At 43.6% G+C, this 24467-nt stretch overlaps 1 protein-coding gene across 6 annotated transcripts in view; it reads right to left on the reverse strand.

Moving 5' to 3' along the window:
* The window catches only part of ADAMTS6 (ADAM metallopeptidase with thrombospondin type 1 motif 6), a 410266-nt gene that overhangs the window by 304734 nt on the left and 81065 nt on the right, over positions 1-24467 (reverse strand). For all 6 annotated transcript variants that reach the window (XM_068249826.1, XM_068249813.1, XM_068249820.1 and 3 more), the window contains 4 exons: positions 17090-17258; positions 14632-14846; positions 7468-7551; positions 231-376 (listed from right to left, as the gene is read on the reverse strand). In XM_068249826.1, coding sequence (XP_068105927.1) covers positions 231-376; positions 7468-7551; positions 14632-14846; positions 17090-17258 — 614 coding nt within the window. The remainder of the gene's footprint in view (positions 1-230; positions 377-7467; positions 7552-14631; positions 14847-17089; positions 17259-24467) is intronic.

Consider the following 24467-nt stretch of genomic DNA (forward strand, 5'->3'; position numbering starts at 1 on the left):
TAATCAGCCTAGGCCAATCACCACCAGGCGGGCAGGACTACATACCAATATACAACAATATATAGTTATAGGAAGTTTTTCGGATGTTGAAACCAGGAAAATAAGTGTAAACATTTGTATCCTGACTTATTTACTGCATTCTTCTATATTTCACTACAGTGCCTCTTTAATCCTAAACATTATCCACAGCATCACATGACCAGCCCAAATAAAAAACACAAGGCTCTTACCTGGTGATGAGCACGGCATTGTCATGGTGAGCGATGCCATTTTCTGGAATGGTGTTGCCATCACTCTGGTGCGAGAGAATGGATTTCTGCCATTTACAGAAGCTGTCGAGGGACTTGTCCGCATGGTGGTTTATCTCCAAGTTTGGCTGCAATACAACACGCATACCAGGAATGTTCCAAGCAAATTACGAAGGTCAGTTGTTAAGCCTTTTGAAGACTAAAAATGGGACTATAATTAGAAGCAGTGGTTTCTAGGAATAACCTCTCCTTGCCAATATTTATCTCTATAAAATCTGACCCAGAGTTCAGCCAGCGTATTACTGAACAGGCGGATTGTGTGTTCCAAATGAAATAGTGATTATGTCAATAGAACCATTTCACATTATCAGCTAAGAGGCATTTAACATGGCAGTAGGTCCACAGCACTGCCTCATAGCTCCACATAGACAAGCAGACAGCAGAACAGCCACACGGACACGATCATCTGACTATACTCACATTTACTACACTATCGGGATTGTACATTTCATTCTATTTATAATTACCAACAATATCCTAGCAGCGCTCGCAGCTCCACTGGATTCACATTTTCCCTTGTTTATATTCATAAAGCTAATCAGCTGCAAATGTTTTATTATGCGTGTGGGCTATTTGTCATAACCAATCAATTTCCATCTGTAACCCCTCTAGTATGGGCTGCGGAATTAGTGCTGCAATCTGATTGGTTGCAATTGAACAGAGTTTTGTGTAATTCTGTAATTTTAGCAATACATTTATGTAAAATACCTGACTGCTACCTTGACCACTAGCTTTTGTTGCGTACATTTCATAATAGTGCCTGGTAATTTGGGTTCCTGTTCTTGCCGATAGCTTGAATATCCGTAACATAAAATACTACCAATATTCTACTATTGCTTCCATGACCTGATTCTCACCACGGTATTACATAAAAGACAACTGAAGTGAGAAGAATATGGAGGTTGCCATATTTATTTCCTTTTAAACAATACCAGTTGCCTGGCAGCCTTGCTGATCCATTTGGCTGCAGTAGTGTCTGAATAACACCAGAATCATGCATGCAGCTAATCTTGTCAAATCTGAGAATACTGTCAGAAACACCTAATCTGCTGCATGCTTGTTCAGGGTCTATGGCTAAAAGTATTACAGGCAGAGGATCAGCAGGACAGCTGGGCAACCTGTATTGCTTAAAAAGAAATACATATGGCAGCCTCCATATACCTCTCACTTCAGTTGTCCTTTAACCCATTTATAAAGATTCTGTGGGAGATGTGTTTTATTTCCAACATTATGTAGGGAAAGATAAATAAAAAAGTGGGAGGGGTCAAGTGATCTGTGCACAGAGAGACTGGCTATTGCTCCCTATCCTCAGCTCCTTCCTGACTATCACTGGGGGGGGGGGGGGGGGGGGGTTGGCATGGAGATTGAACACTTCCTTTAAAGCAGACCTGGACTCTTGCACAGGAGACCAGGAGAAGACAGAGAAATCCACCTGGTCTGTGTTTATAGAGAATAGCCTGTCTAATTCTCCTTTCTCAGCAATTAATAAGCTAGTGTTATTTGAGCTGGTGCCGAGTGATGAGCGCATATGTAAACACAGGAGGTTAACCCTTTCTGTGCTCACATCAAACCAGGAAGTAACCACTGTGCGGAATCTCAGTAGGAGTTCTGTAAGTTGTAACAAGAAAATGTGTTTCTTTAAAGGTTATTATGCTGTTGATCTTTTGGAGCAGAGAGGAAGTTCTGAGTTCAGGTCCACTTTAAACACTGCATGCTGAACTAGGCTGTTCAGCTAAATATAGATTTTAGAAAATAAATAATCAAAGTGTAACCAAAAATTTGCAGGAAAAGTTACTGGTGCATAGAAATTTCTGATACATTTTATATTTTTAATATATCTGCATAAACAGAACCTAAACCATGTATTTTTTTTATCAAAGAGCTAGAACTCAATGAGATAGAAAAAAAAATTCTGTTAATTTATGTACAGAGTCCTTCGCAATTATTTTAATTTGCATATATTCAGCAGTGGTGCCTGGGAGACATCTCAAGCTCACTCCAACCTTAATTATCGCAAATTCTTTCTGTTTTAAGAAAGCAAACTATTGTTTTCCATAGCATTTTAGTAAGGGGGCTTTTAGGGCCATTGTAGTCCCTTACACACTCCAATGAGTTCTGGTTCACCATGAGCTTGCTGGTTAGTCTGTACCTAGCAATTACATAGCCACCTTTATCTACCTATAACAAAGCAAAGCCCTTCCTCCAACAACTACTGCCATGCCCTAAAAGGGTACCTGAACTGACAATTCAAGGTTAAGTCTAATAATGAGGTGCTACCCCCTTTAGTATAACTTGCCCTCCTGCACTCCCGGTTTGCTCCAGCATTCCTCACGTTTCTCATTATGATTTCTCCATGCTTCAACTCTGACAAGTGCTAGATAGGCCATTGTTCTCACACTCGCCCCACCCTCCCTGTCAAGCGCTGCGCCATTGGCCCTCCTCCTCCTTGAATAGTGACAGAATGCGCCCTAGCTTGCAGGCTAATGACATGTCCGTACAGCCTCGCCTCAGCAAGGAGTCCCAACCAGGCGTCGGTCCTCCTACAGGTGTACAAGGCTTTAGATGCATTGCTCTTAGTGTAATCCTTGTTGGTCAGCCAATCCTGAGGAAGGCTACAATGTTGAACTGCCTCAATTTGTACATGATCTGCTTCACAATGAACTGGTGGCATCCCAAGTCTCTAGTAATTGCTCAGTAAACTGGTTCACATTAACAACTTTTCTTTTAACCACATGAGGACCACAGGCTTACACCTCCCTAGTGACCAGGCTATTTTTTTACTATTTAGCACTCTGCAGCTTTAATAGCTCGCTGCAGAGCCATACAACTTCGCACACAAATCAATATTTCATTCTTTTCTGCCCACCAACAGAGCTTTCTGTTGGTGGGCTCTGATCGCTGCTGCAGGCTGTATTTTTTTTTTAATTAAAGAGGCTTTTTTAACAATAATTTTTTTTTTTTGGGGGGGGGGGATTTCTCCCTCCCACCCTCACCCCAGAGACCTAATCACAGCGATTGCCTCTCACAGGCATCAGCCTATGAGAGGGATCGCATTTTGTGGCACTTCGGGGGAAAGCCAAGTGACAGGGCTGTCCGCAGTACAGCGCTGCACTAGAACGCAGTGTTGTATAAATGTTTTTGGCAGTTTTTTTGTATTTCACAGCCTGCCAGCTGCGATCGGCAGGTTGTTTACAGAGCTCAGCTCCGTAACCCAGTGGGGATGCGCATGATCCCCGCTAATCTCCGCCCCCAGGACTTGACTCCGATCTGCGTTACACGGTCCTGGGGGAGCCACCTTCCCCAATGCGCATCGGCGTTAGGCGGTCAGGAAGGGGTTAAAGGGCCTCAGGAATGTCCATTCAACCCATGCATGGTACATTTCCACAAACATGTGTAGTGAAGATCAGGCATGGACAGTGGAGACACAGAATCCGTTCTTTATATGAGACAGGGCCTCCCACACTCACACCTGATTATTATCCCATTAACTGAAATCCCAGACTCTAATTTCCCCTTCAAATGAACTTCTAATCCTAGAGAATCGTCTACTTTTCCACACACAAATATGTAACTTTGGATCATCTTCCTCAACAAATAAAACAAGAATAATGTCTTGGACTCTTAACTGGGTTTTTATTATCAAGTTTTAAGGCTTGCATGAAAAACAGATTAGGTTTATGGTCAGATTTATGCAGAAAAATTAAAAATTTCATAGGGTTTCCCCATTTTTAAAGCATTTGGTGAATGTTAGTATCCTCTCATTCTGACTAGTTTTGTCGGAATAAGGGCTCGTTCACACTAGGTCCGGAAACGTATCCGTGGCTCAGTTTTTGAAACCTGATCAAAACCGGAGCCACGCATAGCAATGTTAAAGATAGCAGCCGTCTTCACCCAAACAAAAAACAGATCCGTCTGCGTTTGCAGGGACCCGTTTTCAAAACCTGAACGGAAGGTCCGGATCTTCTGCATTGTCCCGCAGCTCACGTGGATACACACAGGGGTAGTGGGCGGAGCAGTGCTTTTCAGCGCAGGAAGATTGCTGCAGCCGGCGCCACCATAGACTATAATAGGAATTACATCTATAGTGGCGCTCAATGAGTAACGCCGGCGCCGTCAGAAGACTGAGCTAAAGTTGCTTTTAAAACACAATAATTCGGCTTCCAGCAATAGCTGGAAGCCGAATAATTTCATTCCCCTCCATCCATGGCGGCCTGGAGGGGTAATAGTAATTAACACGGCCGGGACTTATGTAGCAGCAGGATCTGCCATATACCAGCTGTATTCTGCGCCCAAGTCTCCCGGCGCCGATTTCAAATGTATGCGTAGTGGAGGGCAGTGCAAAAACGAATCTCCCTCTACACAGGCTATTCTTGCACACAAAATGGAGGGAGATCCACATTACCTACTGCCTGCTTCCTTCCCGTCACCCCAATAGGTGTCCCCCAGGTAGCCTGAGGGGGTAGCAGCCAGGACGGGGGGTAGCGGGAACAGCGATGAGGAGGGGGTCACCACCCATCCCTCCCCTGGGTCCTCACTCCAGCTATTTGTGACAAAAGTGTAGCACACAAGTAAGAGGGGAAGTTTACCTTTCTTCCTTTGCTCGCCGTGTGACTTCCAGCAATGCCGTCCACTAGAGGGCAGCATTGCAGGAAGTCACGGCGAGCAGAGGAAGGTGCTTCCCTGCTCACTCTCTTGCTACACTTTTGCCGCAAATCGCTGGAAGAGGGAACGAGACGGGGGACCCAGGTAAGGGGGGGGGGGGCAACTCCCCGACGCTGTGCCTGCTACCCCCCGTCCTGGCTGCTACCCCCTCAGGCCACCTGGGGGACACCTATTGGAGTCCTAGCTACAGCCATCAGTTGTTTTTTTTTTGGGGGGGGGGACAAAAAACACGCAAATGGATCAAAAACGTTCCCTGCAAAAGGGCAGCATGGATCAGTTTGCGTTCAGGTTAAGCAGGATCACATACCGCCAGAATCAGACCGCAGGTCCGTTCTGCAAACAGGCCTAGTATGGACCTAGCCTAAGAGAAACCCACTAGTAAGCCTCACAGTAGTGATACTGGTCATATTATATTAGGAATATGATTGGTCACAGTGATCACGTGACCCAAAGCGGTCTTTAAAGTGTACCTGCAACGGAAAAAAAGGGCCCGTATGGGGTATTCATCTCAGAAGGGGAAGCCTCTTTAGGATCCTCCTTTGTCCCTCCGCTACAGCACTAGGACCCTCTAAATTCCACTTGTCGGCACCTTTCACAGGCACAGTAGCTCCTCCCTGCTCAGCTTTCTTCGGCTGGGCTGGACCAGGTCCATGCCACTGTGCAGGCGTGAGCCGTCTGTAGCCATTTCTGCCAGAAGCAGAGAGGGACGGAGCAAGCGTGCATGTGCAGACAGGCCACACTTTGGGGGTTCCATTGCAGGATCGGTAGGACGGAAGGAGAACGGGGGAAGCCTCTTTAGGAAACCGTGGCTTCCACCTCCCAAGAGGAGTACCCCCAGGGGAGCTAGCATGGATTTAGGCAATCTAACATCCCAGCGGCAGCTGACATTTCAGGTTCGTATGCTGAAAATAAAGCCATGCAACGGCCACACAATTCTCACCCATCTCTACTCTTTTCACAGTATCTAAAAAAATTGTACAGTGCAAGTTAGAGGCTTGCTCGGGTCTCATTTTTCATACCCGCAGCCCGCACCCGACCGGAAACCCGCTTTCTGGTAAATCTGGTACCCACACCTGACCTGCAGAACCGCCTCCAGAACCGCAATCCACCCCACGGCCTACATTTTATTATAAAATATACATTGGTAGTCTCATTGGAAGGCTGTAAAGTAAATGAAACCTATGTTTATACACAAACTCACTACCCGCGACACGATTAGAATCAAAACGGGTACCCGAATCCGACCCTCATTTTGGGTAACTCGCGGGTACCCGGCCCGATGCAGGCTCTAGGCAGGTTTCTTACTTGACATAAAGCAAACCTGAACTGGAAAATAAAATAAATAAATGTAAATGAGAGGTTACTCAACCAGCTCTTGGCATTCCACTGAAGAGATCTCCCTACAGCTGGGGCACCACTAGCTACTTGCCATTAGCCAAAGGCACCCTCAGTATTAAGGGACACCAGTAGCTACCAATGACAGGTAATGTAGAAGTGACAGCTGGGCTAGTCAGAACGCCTGTGGTGTGGTTCAGTGGGGAGTTTGTAGGCTCATAGAGGGTGAAGTCTAGGGTGCCAGGACATCTGTGTCTATAGGCTCCGAGGATTTAAATCCGGGCCTAAATTTTGCGCACTTGAGCTATGGGGAAACATGGACATTACCTTGCTCATTGCTTGTCCTTTCAGTTATAACTGATAGCAACTGATATATAACTGGCAGCAACTGCTATGTTTCAGTTCTGACAAAATCTTGTCAGAACTGGAAGGAATCATTGTTAGAAGAAAATGGTGAGCTTGAAATGACGGCAAGATAAGTATGTAATATTAATAATTTGCAGGTACATCATGTGTTTATTTTGAATAATTTTACTCAGTTCAGGTTCACTTTAAAGTCACTTACTTAAATTAAAGGGCAGCTGTCTACTTAAGCCTTAAATTGCATATGCTGAAAGTGCCACTGGAGCCCTGTATCAGCAGGTCTCAGGGCAGCCCCGCCCACTGAGTTGAATTACGGGCATGCTGAGGAGTAATTAAACTTACCACCCGCCGATCCGTGAAGGAGTAATAGAGAGTATTACATTACAGCCGCTTATTTTTTCAATGAAGCAAATGGGGGGGGGGGGGGGGTTAAACTAAAGACAACCCCTTCAAGTGGACCTGGACTCTTGCACAGGACAGAAAGAAAACAGAGAAATGCCCCCTGTATGTATTTAGAGAGTTTATCCTTTCTAATTCCCCCTCATCTGTGTCTAATCACAAGTGTAATTTGATCTCTCAGTTGTGTCAGCTGGTTGCCTAGGCAGAGCAACTAATGTGTAAACATGGGATGTTAACCCTATGCCTGCTTCTATGAAAGCAGGAAGTAGGCACACTGCATATTTATGGCAGGATTTTTCTTTAAAATATTATGCTGCTGCTCATCTTTTAGAGTAGAGAGGTAGTTCTGAGTTCAGGTCCGCTTTAACAGCACAGTCGGGAAATCAATGAAACGTCTTACCTGATCTTCCGTGAGGACGATCAGTCTGGTCACTATGATATTCACAACGTTTCCTAGGCTGGAGTCACGATAAAGTTTGGCAACCTGACCTCCAGAAAAGAAGAAAAGACACAAAGTCAGACGATGGCACCACAAGCCGCAACGTTTCTGCTGTCAAGAGAAGCCAACATGTACACAAGCGGGTAAGATTAGACTATAATGCACACCTTAGAAAACAAGAATTTGAAACCGAGAGCCCAATCTAGTGTAGTACTTCTTAGTGGATCTGAATAGGTTAAAATAAATGAGATTATACTTACAAATGTGGGTCACCACACAGGCAACCACTGGAAGGGCAGGTGGGGAGAATTATCACCTGACCCCACTCAGGTCTAAAAAGTCGCTCTCTGTAAAAAGGAAGAAATGGGGATACACCCCTCCACCAAGGGTGGACTAGATCAGTGGTAAACAAGGATAACAGAGGCGCCAACACAGGATACAATTGGTTAAAAACTGTTTAAAAAGGAAGGCAATGGGTGGATTCACCTCCCTCGAGTATATAAATGACCAGGCAGATTAAGCCGTTAAAAAAAAACTATACCATTTAAAACAATTCTCCAGATATGATGCAATGCGTTTCACGGGCCAACATCCCGCTTCATCAGGCAATTGAATTCTGGAGAACACAACTAATGGTACAGAGGCCCTTTGGCAACTTGATTGACAATTAGTGGTGTTCTCCATAATTCAATTGCCTGATGAAGCGGGACGTTGGCCCGTGAAACGCGTTGCATCTTATCTGGAGAATGGTTTTAAATAAATGGTATAGTTTTATTTTTAACGGCTTAATCTGCCTGGTCATTTATATACTTGAGGGAGGTGAATCCACCCATTTCCAATGACAAAAACAGCAAGATGGGAAGATGGGAAGAGTTAATAAACCAAACATATACTGTTGCCATGCAATCCAAGAACTGAGACAGTCATTTGGACCCCGTCAAAAGACAGAGCTTAAATTACTTTAAAAACAGTGTAATTCGGCCACCAGCAGTAGCTGGCAGGCGAATTAGGTCTTTCCCCGAGTCCATGGCGGCCTGGAGGGGGAATTAACGCCGACAAAACTATTGCAGGACCAAAGTGATCGTTTTTTTTGCCTTTATTCTGTACCCACATTTCTAGGTGCTATTTTTGTACATATGCCTAATTACACTGCTTCAGAAGTCTTTGCAATTTACCATCTTTAAAAAAAAAAAACCAAAAAAAAAAAACAAAACCAAAAAAAAAAAAAAAAACATAGCTTCATTTCAATTCGCAGCCAGCTAAGAATTTCTCAGACTATGAAAGAATTGTCAGGCATGGAATCCGCTATATCTCATGGGTTCGAGGACTGCCCAGTACTTAGGAACTGTGGCCTAGTGCAAGAGCCCCTGCTATTACTTTTCAGCACCTTGACAGAGTATTTGGCAGCAAGCTTGGTATTACCATCTCAAAGTGTCTATTAGCAGCCCTGTGGAATGGGTGGATGGATGTAAAGAGAAATAAAGGTAAACAAAGAGCTGAACTAAAAGTGTACCCGAGGCGACAAGTGACATGATAAGATAAACAGGTGCAGTAGAAAACACATCAATGACCAGGTTGTTTGAATTTATTTATTTTGCTGCCTGAAAGAGTTAATTCCTAGGCATGGAAGTGACAGCTTCTGTCTTGTGGATACCTTGTTGGGAATATAATAAACATCACTGATAAGCTAATTACAGCCATAAAAGTTTTCCTGGCAGAACACAACTGGGAGCAGAGGGAGATGGGAAAAAGTCAATAGTTCATGTATTTTCACTCAGGGACACTTAATAAGTGGCCACTGAGCAGAGACAACATTCAATCTACTTTGTAAATGTTTAAATATTAAATAAATAGGATATCTAAAAACAAAATTTTAAAAAGTCATTTTTAGGAGTAGGATAAATACAATTATTTATCTCATCAGTTTATTTTCACTTCGGGTTTACTTTAAGGCATCGCTTTCTTTTCTTCATCGAATCTGGAAGCTTCACAGTTGCTAAAAGCCTGAGGGAAACTTTTTCCTCAAACTCTTAGATACAGCTTCTGTTGCGTCGCAGACTTTAGATTAATGCTTTCCACAGACTGAAATCACATTAAAGAAACGCGCTGGGCTTAAAAAAATGGAGATCGCGGTACAGCAAAAATAAGCAGAACTGACTTTGGAAGGTAAATGGTCTTGGAAAAAAAGAAAAAGTGGCTGCACCAAGTGAAGGAATGTTTCAGAGCCCACAAGGAACTAATTTCTTCATGATCTAATTTCCCTTCATCACTTGACGGATCACATTGTTGCTGCAGACTGCTCCTTCTTGGCTCTGATTGCACAGTCAGTGAACACCTACATGAGGTAGCATGTGGAGGTAATTCTAGTCAGTGCTATAAATTACAGGATGACATCAGTGTCTCTCCAGCTGCTGCAACAACACAATGAATAAAGTATTCCGGAGGATAAAAGAGTAGAAGCAGGTAATTGACACTTGTAAAAGCTAACAGAGGAGCCAGTGTACGGCGCGCACCACTAGCTCTTGCTCAGCGGATCTGCCAAGACACTTGATGTTACAAGCCACAAAAGTGCGCTTACAGATAATGTCAGCTACCTAACTGGAGCCGCGCCAAACCTTCTTTTGCATTACATCAAAACGGAACAATCATAATTACTGTACTTTTACAGAGGTGTCGGTTTTCACACCGCTTCGGTGTGGAATATACTATAGTCAAAGCCACTATAACCTAATCTAAGAAAAAAAAAAAAAGTCATGACAGTAGGTGCCTACTTCAACTTTGTATACTGTAAAACACATATATGTAGGTATAATTAGGTAAATACTTGTTCTACTTCCATAACATATGTATTGTACTGTCCATGTTTTGACTTCAGTGAATTTTTAATAGTAAATAAAGAGAAAACAGTTTCCGGTCTTTTCCATTTTTACTGCCTCTTACTAAAGCCAATCCTGATGCAATTTCCTCTCGTATCCTTTTCTCTCCTAGGAACTGCACTGTCATATCTTGCTTGCTTTCTAAACACATGTGAGCACAGCATAGATCGTATTTCAGCAGCTTCACACTGAACTGCCCTTAGACAATCAGTGAAGAGAAAGAATGTGGGAGGGGAAACAACAAGCTTCCCTCTCCTCCGCAACGTACCAGTAGAGCCAGGTTGACCAAGATAAGATTAATCACAGCAGAAACATTTAGGATTATATTGGAATGTTTGCAATGCAGGGTGAGGTTGTAGACTGCATAATAAACACAGCAGTGGGGAAATGGAATTTGACTTTATGACTGACAATCCCTCTTTCAATCTCAACTCTGAGGAAACATTTTCTTTTCATTTGGGATGAGGGGGGGCAGTTGAGTGGCTATTCAGTCGTTGGCTGATAGCAGTAGTGCGCAGGAGATTGACTACACTTTTGTTTATTGGGCTGGCTGGGGAGTAGGTGAGGGGATGTTAGAGTTAGGCATATATATGGGAGAGTTAATACACATATAATAAATGGAACCCCTTTGGGGATCGGTACCCATTCTCTTGGACAACATTGAAGGGCCGACACTGTACAGATGCATCACCAGCCTGCAGGTGAAGGCCGTGCCTGTGTAGTAAGCCAGAGCTGCTTGTCCACGGCTGTACTGGCACGTGTGGGCTACGGCCGTGCTCATCCACAAAGAGGAGCGCAGTTGTGAAAGTCCATAGGATCCGGAGCAGCAGCATTGGTCTCCAGAACGACATGGGAAGCCTCTGGAAGATCCAGAGACTTCCCTCTGCACAGGAAAGTATTTAAGTTAGCATCCACCTCAGGTTTTCTGTAATAAAATGTTCTGTACTTTTATTATCGGCTTCCAGACCTTGGTAATTTAAAATGTATGCCCCGTTTGGGAGCGGTTACTCCTGCCAGGGCGTAGATTTTAATATCCCCGCGCATGCGCTGCTCACTCTCGCCATTGCCGCCACTGTCTGTGCCGCTGTACCCGCTAGCTCTGCTGTCCAGCTGACAGCAGAGCTTCTGTATATCAGGCAGGAGCAAATCTTATGGACGACTGACCCTGTGATTGCTGTGAGCCAATCAAAGCACTTAAAAGGACACGGACAGCTCTGGTCTTAAAGGGACACTGTAGGGGGGGGGGGGGAATGAGTTGAACTTACCCGGGGCTTCTATTAATCCCCCACAGACATCCTGTGCCCACGCAGCCACTCAATGATGCTCCGGCCCCGCCTCCGGTTCACTTCTGGAATTTCAGACTTTAACGTGTTTTGGTTTCTGGACGTAGAAACTACGTCCAGAAACCATGTGCGCTACCGCGCGCCCCCGCGGCCGATCGCGCGCGTGCACGCGCACTCCCGGCCGCGGATTCGGTAGTCAGGGAATCAATGTATCGGACTATGAAGTCCGATCACTGATTCCTCTCCCCCGCTGAAAAAGCGACAGCTTCTCTCGGAAGCTGCGCCTTTTCTGGCCATTCACTTCCTGATGCGCCACTCTAAGCGTGTGTTACGCTTAGAGTGACGTCATGTAAACAAACTCATGGCCGCCATCTTGTGGCCAAAAAGTAATACTACACCTGAAAATAAAAATGAATTAAAATCAACACACATTTACATTATAAATCTATTGTTTACCCCCCACCCTCCCAAAACTACCCAAATAAAATGTTTACTATAAATAAAAAAAACCATTACAATTAAAAAAAAAAAAAAAAAGGGAAATATTTACCTAAGGGTCTAAACTTTTTAAATATCAATGTAAAGATGAAATATTTCTATATTTCTTTTATTTTTAACTTGTTAATAGTGATGGATGCAAAATGGAAAAAAATGCACCTTTATTTCCAAATAAAATATTGTCGCCATACATTGTGATAGGGACATAATTTTAATGGTGTAATAACCGGGACATATGGGCATATACAATACGTGAGTTTTAATTATGGAGGCATGTATTATTTTAAAACTATAATGGCTGAAAACTGAGAAATAATGAATTTTTCAATTTTTTTTCTTATTTTTCCTGTTAAAATGCGTTTACAGTAAAGTGGCTCTTAGCAAAATGTACCCCCCAAAGAAAGCCTAATTGGTGGCGGAAAAAACAAGATATAGATCAGTTCATTGTGATAAGTAGTGATAAAGTTATAGGCTAATGAATGGGAGGTGAACATTTCTCTCGTGAAAACCACGGAACCTGAATGGGTTAAAGTCTGAAAACCACTGCGCCTGCGTTGCCGTGTCCTCGCTCCCGCTGATGTCACCAGGAGTGCATTGCGCAGGCCCACTTTAAAGTCTGAAATTCCAGAAGTGCACCAGAGGCGGGGCCGGAGCATCGGTGAGTGGCTGCGCGGGCACAGGATGTCTGCTGGGGACCGTTAGAAGCCCCGGGTAAGTTCAACTAATTTTCCCCCGACCCCCTACAGTATCCCTTCAAATCGTCCAGAGCTGTCCAGTCTAGAAAGGGTTAAAATGCTTTTAGAGGGTTAATAGATTGTTGTTTTTATAGACTTTTGACCCTAATGCTAGGTACACACACACACAATACAATTTTCTGGCACATTTACCTGCCAGATCGATTTTTTTCCACCATGTCCAATCTGAATTTCGATCAATTTTCCAATCGATTTCCATTCACTTTTATGAAAATTGATCAGAAAATCTATCGCAATTCAAATCGGACATGTTGGGAAAAAAAAAATGATCTGGTAGGTAAATCTGTCAGAAAATTGTATCATGTGTACCTATAATTCGTTTGGGTATCAAAATAAACTACCAGGACTTGTTGCAGTTAATTACTATTAACCTGTGGCAACCTATTAACGTATAGGTCTGTCTTACAAAGGTATAAAGGAATGATTCACATATTTCACTCAATGCCCTGAAGTGCTGCATTCAAGGTTGTAAAAGTGGAAAAAAAAGTAAGTAGTTCAAATTTAACAGAACAGACAGGTTTTGGACTAGTCCATCTCCTCCTGGGAGAATCTCGGGGTTCACTTTTGTTTTCAAAAGCATTTCCTGAATGGCAGTTGCTAAGTCTAACTGCCAAAATAGTAACATACCAGCCAGCTTGCTTAACAGCAGTTAGACTAAGCAACTGCTGTTCGGGAAATGCTTTTAATAACAAAGTAAAACCCTGAGAAGCTCCCATGATGAGATGGACTAGTCCAAAACCTATTGGTTCTGTCAACTTTTTAAAGGACCACTGCAGCAAAAAAAAAGTAGGTATTCAAAATCTAATTGTTGGTGATGATCAGCAACTTTTCAGGCACAGCACCAAACACCAGCTTCAGGCTGACAGAGGTACTGCAGCACAAAGTTTACTGGGACCACACTAAACCTCCCTGGCAGTAATCCCGAGTGCAGCCAAGGCTAGCCGATGGGAGCTCAATGCAGAGATAAGCACGCAGCAGGCATTTTTACTCACCTCCCGGGGGTTCCACACGTCGGTAGCAGTTCTCCCTCCTGTCCTCCAAGGCTCTGAATCACTCTGGTGAGATCGCCATCACTAATCTCACTACAGAGTTACAGTACCACCCGGAGGACAGAAGTAAAATTACAACGCTGGAGCCCAGAGAGGTGAGAGAGCAGAGAATCTGGCGGCAAGATTTTTTCCTGATTTTAGGGTCTGAAACATTTTAAAGAGCCTTTAAAATCCGGAAATAATCATACTACCAGGGAGGTTAAAGTAAACCAGAGACCTGCAATTGTAAAGATTTTTTTCTTACCCGGGGCTTCCTCCAGCCCCATAAGCACGTTTGAGGCCCTCGCCATCCTCCCGCAGTCGTCCGTTTGTCCGCAATCATCCCCAGTAAGTGGCTCCGTCGCGTCAGTCCGCACATGTGCAGAAGACCTAGACTGAACACGATTGCGCCAATTTCCAGGGAGGATTGTGGACCAAACGGAGGACGGCAAGGGACTCAGCCGTGCTTATGGGGCTGGAGGAAACCCCGGGTAAGTGAAAAAAACACCTTTACATTTGCAGGTCTCTGGTTTATGTTAAAGAGGACCTTTCAAAGCACACGTGATTACCATAGACTGCCAGCAAGTTGTGCAAAATCGCCTGTGGAAAATTGCAGCTGGTTTCCACTTATGCACCCTTTACATTTTGCAAACAACTAATGTCTGATGAAGGGGGTCAAACTTACAATATTCATTACGCTCAGTATGTAGTGTTCAATATCCTTGCGTCCATGGTATCCCACCATCATCTTGTCAGCCACCACAAGCGTCTCCACAAAGCGCTCAATGCTAACCGATCTCCTCTGCCGGCGAGAACCATTTTCTGTATCGTTATCAGATGGCACAGTAGGGGTAACAACTGTATGATTTAACCACCATGGCTTAGAATTTCCAGTGACGTCTAGAAAAAAATATATATAACAAGACATATTACAAAATGTTCAATAGTGGCAATTCTTTTAATTAACCTAATGAAGCTTGTAGAGCAACGATTCATCTAAATTAATTTTCGAAGAGAAATCAGCAGGATTCAGCCTAGCCTCCTCTTACAAGGGCCCCCAACTCTGCAGTAGGTTATGTTTTATCAGTTTGATGTGGGGTTTCATCCAGTCTTTGGTGAAAACAGTAAGGGCCCTTTTACACTCAATGCATTGCGTTGGGCAAGCGTTTGCATTACTGAGTTACTAAGCTAGCAAACGTTGCTTGCAGCATTTTGGGAGCGATCGCATCAGTGGCTACAGTAGCCAAATCATGATCTCTCTGGGAACCGTGGCACTCCACAATTCGCTAAATCACGGGTACTTCCGCTGTTGCTGCAAACCGGTAGTGTATCCCTACCCTAAGGGCAAATTGCTGATTACTAAGAAATTGTCTAAAGTCAGTTTTCCTATACAGCAAATGTCACACATACGCAAAAAAAAAAAAAAATTGTTACGATATTTATGCAAATAAGGCAGTCAAACTGAAAATGGATTTTAGCCCGATGTCCTGAAAAGTAAATAGACAGTAAATCACACTTCTGGCTGAGGAAACAATGCCTATAAGGTTGTTCATAAAGTCATAACTTCTGTTTTGACATTACTTCTGTTTGCAAAACAAACGAACGTAATGACTTTATGACCTTTCCAGCACTTAAACCTTATCAGCATGGTTTCCTCAGACAGATCAGTGTGTTTTGCTTTCTATTTACTTTTCAAGACATCAGGCTGAAATAGATTTTCTGTTTTCTTGTACTGCAAATATTAAACAAAAAATTAAAAAAACGTTCCGATATTCATGCAGGCAGTCAAACAGAAAATCGATGTTAGCCTGATGTTCTGAAAAGTAAATAGAAAGCAAAACACACTTATCTGGTGTTCATAGTTATTACTTCAGTTTGTTTTGCATCTTAATGTAGCAGATTTTACATCATTAAAAAGGTGGCCATCATTAAAGGTGGCTATATATCAGGCGACCTGGAGGCCGATCGACCATCTGATTCGAATTGGATGAAAATCGGTGCCGCCAAGTGCATGCCCGACTGACAATGTGACCAATTTCGGGACACAATTTGGTCACATTGTTGATAGTGCATGCTGAAAGATGTGTGGCTGACTTGCTCAATCGGGTGCGCGGCAGGAACGGCGTGCAATTTTGCTACGATTGACGAATGTGATGAAACCCCTGGCGTTGTCCCCCCTAATGAAAAAGGTTCCCAGTGTAAGGTATACCTAACCTGTCCATGGCCAGTGCTTGTCCCTCCGCTGCTCCGTGCGCACTTCACTGTGCGAACACGTGCGTCCCACATTGTTTCCTAGTAAGGGCGCACGTGAGGTCACACGCACGCCCTTACTAGTAAACCACGCGGGTGCATGTATGCAGAGGAGGAATCCCGGAAGCAGTGGAGGGGCAAGCGCAGGCCACGGACAGGCAGGTAATGTATACTTCACACTGGGCACCGGTAAAATGATAAGATTTTACAATAAAATGATCAGATTTTACAGTAATTCGATAAAAAAAAATGTTCATATCTGTCGAAGAAATTTAAAGCTTTTTTTCATTCGACTGGAAAATCCGATCGGATTTCCCTTTTTTTTTCGATTTTCACATCTCAATCAGCTGCCGTACAATCAGATGAGTGCTTTAAAGATTGAAAAATGGCATTACTGAGGTTTGTTTGGGTTTTTTCCTAACGCAAACAATACTGAGCATTTAATTCACCTGTTACCTACATGAAATTACATGGATTCCTAAAGTTATATCCAAATATCAAAACCTGTAGTCTTTAAAGTACACCAAAACTGAGAGGTATATGGAGGCTGCCATATTTATTTCCTTTTAAATAGTACCATTTTCCTGGCATCCTGCTAAATCTTCTATGCATCACTAGTGTCTGAATCCAACACCGGAAACAAGCATCTGGCAAATCCAGTCAGACCACAGTCAGAGCACCTGATCTGTATGCTTCTTCAGAGTCTATGGCTAAAAGTATGAGAGGTAGAAGGCTCAGCAGGACTTTTAGGCAATGTGTATTGTTTGAAAAGGAAATAAATATCAGCCTCCATATCGGTCTCAAGTGCGATTTAAAATATCCAACAAGTGGCAAACGTGAGCGGTCAGCCCTTTCTGGTATTTACAGTAAAGACCTCATTACATTGGCCTTACCTTTCACACCACAGTGTCCCTGGTTACTTGCATGTCGCTGATGGATGGCAGACTTTCGGTAAATGACATGAGGGTGCCCCCTTTCCAGATTAAAGTGATTGGCGTTTTCTGTAGTGTTGTCTAATGGCTCAATAAAATACTCTTCATCTTCAGTAGCGATTACGCCATGCTTGGAGGGAAAGGAACAGGAAAGGGATTTAGACGAGTTTCGGAGACTTGAGCCATTAGCATTAAACCTGACGACGTCTAGGAAATAGAACGTAAATCTGAATAGAACTATTTTTTATTCCTTATGTTAAGATGCGTTAATCACCCTGCAATGTGAGTCAGTTCTGAAACTCACAATCATCAGCCTTGTAACAATTATAGAGAAGGCGAAGCTTCAAATGATTGATTTATATAGTGCCACCATATTCTGTAGTGCAGTACAAAATAGAAGATGAAGGTGCATAACAAATGTGGTGTTCAACATAAATGTGGCATTACACAAAGTAGGGACACCAAGAGCCAAATATAGTGTAGTATGTACTGGTAGTTGAAGTATGATAGAGTAATAAGCTATACTCACAAAGCAGAGTTACCTCCAAGGCAACCACTGTATAGGTAGGTGGGGAGATTAGACCTGACCCCACACAGGATGAAGAAGTCGCTTTCCGAAGAGGAGGAAAAAAGGGGGCAACACCCCTCCAGGGGTGGACTTATAGCGTGGTATGGATACAGAAACATGAGGAGGCAGTGGTGGACTTGCCTCCTCCGAGCAGACACAAAAATTGTCAAAGTTTATTTATTGACAATTTTTGTGTCGTCTTGGTGGAGACAAGTCCACCAATGCCTCCTCAGGTTTTAAACTTTATAGATTTTATCCTTTTGGCGCCTCTGTATCCATACTACGCTATAAATGTGACATTAAAGAGACTCGCAAAATTTTCAGCCTTATTTCTTCTATCCTATAAAGTTACTATACCTGTTCTAATGTGGTCTGAATTACTGCAGCTTTTCTAGTTGCACTGCCTCTGTAATATCTCTAATCTTCTTTTCTTTGTCAAGCTTTGGCAACTCAGGGAGAAATGGGCTGCCTCTGTTGTACAAGTTATGCACGCCCCCTCCAGGCTCTGTGTGTGTGTGCTTTGTGTACTCCTCACAGACAGCATCTCTGCTCTCAGTTACTGTAAATATATATCTCTTACTATAACATATATATCTCATCACTGGTTATGTTTGGTTTGGAGTTATCACATACCTTAGGAGCATTAGGCCTTTAATAGCCATTGCCATTCGGTTGCATGCTGGGGTTCTTTTTATGTACAATATATTCCTCCTCTTCCCTTTACTTCCCTACCTAGCTGCCAAGCTGAAACATGACCCTCTGCTCACTTGTGTTTACAAGCAAGGCTGAGGTGACTCAACTTTTTTTTCTTCTTCTCTCCTCCAATCGCTAAGAGAAGAAATGACATCAGTATTTAGCCTCAAACTGTGGGCAAAAGACACGGTCCCCACCAGGAACAGAATTATCTTCATTTACTATATACATTTTACTGAAATCAAAACGTGGACAGTACAATACATGTGTTATGTAAGTAGATCAAGTATTTATCTACTTATGTATGCGTATTTTCCCTGGCATAGTATGGCTAACCATCCTGCTTTAATGCTGCAAACCAGACCCAATGCAAGCCTATGGGAACAAACGGTTCGCATGGCGTTTGGTCCACTCCAGGGGATGAGTGACCAGAAGAAGCATGGGGCGGCTCATTGGTTTGCAAAAAAAAAAAAAAAGGGGATTCTGTTGCAACAGGAAAAATTCTCTCTGGGTCATGGACCAATAAGACTCCTCACTATTGCTCAAGGATTACCATGGGTCTTTGCAAGCCTGGATGTGGCTTTCTGTTAAAAAATACCATCTTCCATACAGAGAACACAAGCAGGAGCAGAACGCGATTGTGACAGCCATCTGTATCGAGTGGGTGGTGGTGCAAAAACTGAATGGAGAATGGATCTTTTTTTTATCCAGTACAATGTGCACCCAGTGCTTTGGCATGTAGAATTCGCATAACATATAAGCTGTTACCCAGAATTGTGACTTTGCTTTAACTCTCGATACGAAAAACCTTGTTTACATAATCATTTTAAATTGGTGCTCACCCGCTGCATGTGTTTGACTCTTGCAGGCTACCATCTTAAATAGGTCCCAAACAGTGTCCGACTGGGAGGTGGAAAATCCAACTGCTGGCCAAGCAGCAGTAACCCTGTGTTATAACTCCCAATAGAAACCTGCAGCAAGTCCCCACTAAACAGCAACACCTGATTGCTGCTGTTTGGCCAGCAAGTGGATTTCCTCAGCTTTTCAAGCTCCCAGTCCGACACTGTGCCCAAATTACCAACTAAGCCAAACTACCCCCAATGAAACGTTAAAGAGACACTGAAGCGAAAAAAAAAAATATGATATAATTAATTGGTTGTGTACTATGAATAATTACTAGAAGTTTAGCAGCAAAGAAAATATTCTCATATTTTTATTTTCAGGTATATAGTGTTTTTTTTAACATTGCGTCATTCTAGAATATGTGCAGATTACACAACACTCAGCATTCAAAATGATTCTTTCAAAGCAGTCTATGAACTGATGACCTCTCCTCTGGCAGAGAAAAAGTAAATAGTTCAATAACACTTGAGATAATACAAGTCAGATAACAGCCCTCTCTATGACTTTGAGGGTGCGTTTCCACTAGTGCGGTGGGAAATTGCCGCGGATTCTCCGCGGACGAATTCGCATGCAGGAGCAAAATCGCATGCGGTTGTATGCGAATTTTACCGCAAATTCGCATACGATTTCGCATGGATGACGCTGTGTGCGAATTTAACCATGTCAGTGCCTGCGTGCTTTTTCATTGATTCCATGCGAAATCGTATGCGAATTCGCATGAAAATTCGCATGAAAAAACACCATGCAAATTCCCTATTAAATACATTGTATGCGAATCGCATGCGTGTGTGCGGTATCCGAATTCGGATGGCTCTGCTGAGCAGATTTTTCCTGCACAAGAAAACGCTCCGTTTTCCTGACAAGTGGACACAGGCTCATTCACTTTTATTGGTTATGCGAATTTGCATGCTGGGAACGCATGCGAATTTGCGTTAGTGGAAACGCACCCTGAAAGTCGCAGAGCTTAATTGCTTTTTTGCATAGAGATAACTGGAGTTTCTTAACTCTTCCTGTACTGGAAACAATTAGACTGATTTATCTGATCTTAATGTTTTATTTCTTAGCTGTACTACACATAAATCATAATATCATAATTTTTTTTTCGCTTCAGTGTCTCTTTAACGCTGGTTAGAAGTGGGATTTTTTTTTGTATTTCCCAGGTGGCAATTTTACATTTGTGCACAGCCTGATTTGTGTCTGCCATTAAGTCTAATTGCTCCAACCCATCTCCACTAGGAGAGTATCCAGACACCACAGCGAAACATTGCTGCCATTCTACAGTAAAACATACCTCCCAACATTTTGAGATAAGAAAAAGGGGCAGTTCAAGACACGCCCCTGACACCTCTAACCACGCCCTCACCACATTCCTCATCATACATTACACAAAGAGTTCAAAAGCAAAATATGTATTTTTATCCTTAAAACCACATTGGTCATTTCTATCCTAATTAGTTTCTCTTGATTTTAACATTTGAAAATAAGAAATAAATCAATTTTCCTGAGGGGAATAAAGTTTATAGTCAATTAAAAAAAAATTTAAGTAGAAAAATACATATATGTACATAGATCTGTACAGGAGTACTGGAAAAGGGACTCATGCATAAGAAAGAGGGACATAGGGATTTGCCTCCCAAAAGCTTTATACTCACCACCCGATGGGTCCAAGGACGTCCCCTTGATGACAGTCGTTCAGCGACAACTCTTCCTGCCGGCGAGTATGCATAACGTTTACTCCTGGCACAAGTGTACTTTGCACGGGTGTCTTCGGGGATCTTAAAGAAAACCCGAGGTGGGGATCGTAGAAAAAAAAAAAATCTATACACAGAGGCTGGGTCTGGCTATAGTGCCCAGCCTCTGTTGGTAGTTAAATCATCCCTAAGTCCCCCCTGCACTCCGCTCTCCCCCATAAATTACGGCTGCGCTCTCGGGCATTGTTTACCTTACTAATGTCACTCACGCCGCTCCCCCCGCCTCCTGCAGAGTGCCAGTCCACCCCCTCCGCGTCCCTTCCTTCCACTCAGCGGAGAGCGAAGGGACGTGGGCGGGGACCGGCGCTCTGCAGGAGGCGTGGGAGCGCCGTGAGTGACACTAGTGAGGTAAATACAGCCCACTGCGACACGCTGCGTGTCGCCAGCGCGGCTGTAATTTATGGGGGAGAGCAGAGCGCAGGGGGGACTTAGCGGGGATTCAACTATAGCCAGACCCAGCCTCTGTATAGATTTTGTTTCTACGATCCCCACCTCGGGTTCTCTTTAAAGATCCGATCCGCTGTGACGGTTATCGTGTGCGACGCTATGCGACGGTCATGTGGTCACGCGCCTGTACTCACGTCGCAATATCGCAGAAATGACTGCTCAGTGCAAAAAAAAAAGTCAGGAAAATTGTTGGTAAAATAGCAATGTGGGTACATAGCTAAAGAGGGACTGTCCCTCCAAAAAAGGGACGGTTAGGAGCAGTGGCGTAGCTAAGGAGTTGTGGGCCCGATGCAAGTTTCACAATGGGGCCCCCCAAGCACTCTATACATAACAATTGATACGGCGCACCAAAACCTTCCAAGGACAACTACAGTGTCAGAGATGCAAAAAGGGGATGGGGAACAGTTTGTTAATTATTGCCATTATTCAAAGCATCTATAGACATGGTTATTATGAGCACAGAATCAATAGAGAGCTAATACTGTAGTTGAGGAAGGGCCCTTCGGGGCCCCTCTGGCCCAAGGGCCCCGATGCAGTGGGTACCTCTGCAACCCCTATTGCTACGCCCCTGGTTAGGAGCTATGAGTAACAGCCTGCGTGTACAGGAAGAAATACAAAAATTGTGCCAGCCTGTGAGAAGTCCATCTTCATAAGGAAAGTGGAACTCAAACCTAAAGCTCGCATTTCAGTCACAAAGCACACACAGCATTTGTCAACACACTAGCAAGTATCGTTTTGTGAATTAGGAAGCCCTAGTGACAACATAAAGCAGTTATAACAAAAACAAAAAAAAAACAAAAAAACACAATTACCGGTATATAAGCATACTAAACACACAGGAAGAAAAAAACCTAAACAGCGATTCAGCCAGAAAAGAAAAGGAAGCAGAAATACCCATTAAATGGGATTAGGAATGCACCGCTAAGCAACTTTAATGCCGTGCCTCCTTCATTAAGCAAGCTGCGATGTACTTTCAACACATGACAATTTTAGCATGACTTCAAGTCCCAGGAATAGCAAGAGGCTCGCTCCAAAAGGTGCCGCTGTGTGAGAGGATTAAGGCGCACATTATGCCATGCTGACCTCCTCGGCCTCGGATGACTACAAACGCTGGCTGAGCACTTTATTTCTTCAGTCAGAGCACAGACCTTCCCAGCAGCATCCTGTTCTACAGCTCACAGTGCAAAACGAGGGGCTAATTATAATGATAACCGCAAATACCGCAACCAATCAAAGACCACAAGTTATACACGCTTCTTTAGAGACTGGAAGTGTAATCATTTCTGTCAGGTTTGCGCTGCCTGTTACATCATGTGACAGGAACAGGTGGTACAGAGAACACCAAGGGTGACATCCTGTATATGCAGTGCCTTGCACTTACTGCATGTGAACTCGCTGCCCATATCAAATCAAAAATAGCTTTATTGGCATGACCAAGCTTCAATACAGGCATTGCCAAAGCAGGGGGAATGAGGGACATGGGATGGGGTGGGGGTTCAGTGAGTTAGCAGTTTGTGGACATTGGGGGGGGGGTAGTTTACAGTTCATTTATGCTCCTCTCCATCTGTGGCATGCGGTGACATAGTGTACAGCGATTGTCACTGTGGATTTCTCTTCTAGTAGAATGCAGTGTTTTCTCTCATCCTCTAATGTGTGAAAGTCTGGAAATGGTTCTACAGATCACTGTAGAGCACATGTGTCGAACACCAGGCATGCAGGGCCAGATCCATGCCAGTGTTTAGGATGGACTGAGAAAGAGAGGGTTGTGTTCTACATGATGGACCACACCTTTCCTGATTCAGACCCATCAATTTATTTGAGCTGTATCAAAAATGTGGGAGGATCTCTGTTGCAGCCAAATTTTGGCGCAGGGTGAAGCTGAAAGATGGCCCACCTTGCTGCATGCAAACTCCTGGGTGGCTATTCCCCATCCAAGCTGTCGCAACTCGGGTGGGGAATAATTCGGGCACCGGCTATTGCCAGCGGCCAAACTACCTCTTTTTTCTTTCTAATTTGACCTCCAGCTATCGCCAGTCTTTCATGTATCGGTAGTGTCTGAATCACGCACCTCAAACAAGCATGCGACAAATGCAGTCAAACATCTGATCTTCATGCTTGTTCAGGGTCTATGGCTAAAAGTATTAGAGGCAGAAGATCAGCAGGACAGCCAGGTAATGTGCATTGTTTAAAATAAATATGGCAGCCCCCATATCCCTTGACTTCAAGGTCCTTTAAAAAGCTCCAGGGAGGAAGCAGCACACAGGAACCTCCAACAGCAACAAAACATCATATTAAAGTGGACCTGAACTCTTGCTCAGGACAGAAGGAAAACAGAGAAATACACCCTGTATGTATTTAAAGAGTTTAGCCTGTCTAAGGGCTGGAACCCAAAAGGGCGTTTTTGTGAGCATTTAGGGAGCGCTTGAAAATGCTAGCGTTTTCCCAAAACGCTCAGCTAATGTTAATGGATGGGGCAACTTCCACAGGAGCGTTTGCAATTTGGAAAATCGCAAGCGCAGGACATGTAGCATTTTGTTAGCGCTCGCGCTTCAATGTAAAGTATATCATTGCTGGCGTAATTGCTCATCAAAACCTGCATGGAGCGATTTTGCTAGCGTTTTAAAGTTACTGCACACTGTAACAAAATTAAAATCAATTGAAAGGACCAATCGCTACACAACCGCTGGCAAATTGATACACTTTTTAAAAACGCTCCCTAAAACGCTCATAAAATCACTTACAAACTGCTCATACAAAACGCTAGCGCTTGCGATTAGCGATTGCGTTTTGCAGTGGGTTGCAGGCCTAATTCCCCGTCATCTGTGACTAATCACAAGCTGTAATTTGACCTCTCCCCTGTGCCAGCTGACTGCCATGGCAGATAAGCTCATTTGAAAGCACAGGATGTTAACAATAGGTCTGATTCCATTAAATCAGGAAGTAGAAACACTGCTGATTTACTGCAGGATTTTTATCA

Source organism: Hyperolius riggenbachi, chromosome 1 (assembly GCF_040937935.1).
Source record: "Hyperolius riggenbachi isolate aHypRig1 chromosome 1, aHypRig1.pri, whole genome shotgun sequence".
NCBI classification, from domain to species: Eukaryota; Metazoa; Chordata; class Amphibia; order Anura; family Hyperoliidae; genus Hyperolius; species Hyperolius riggenbachi.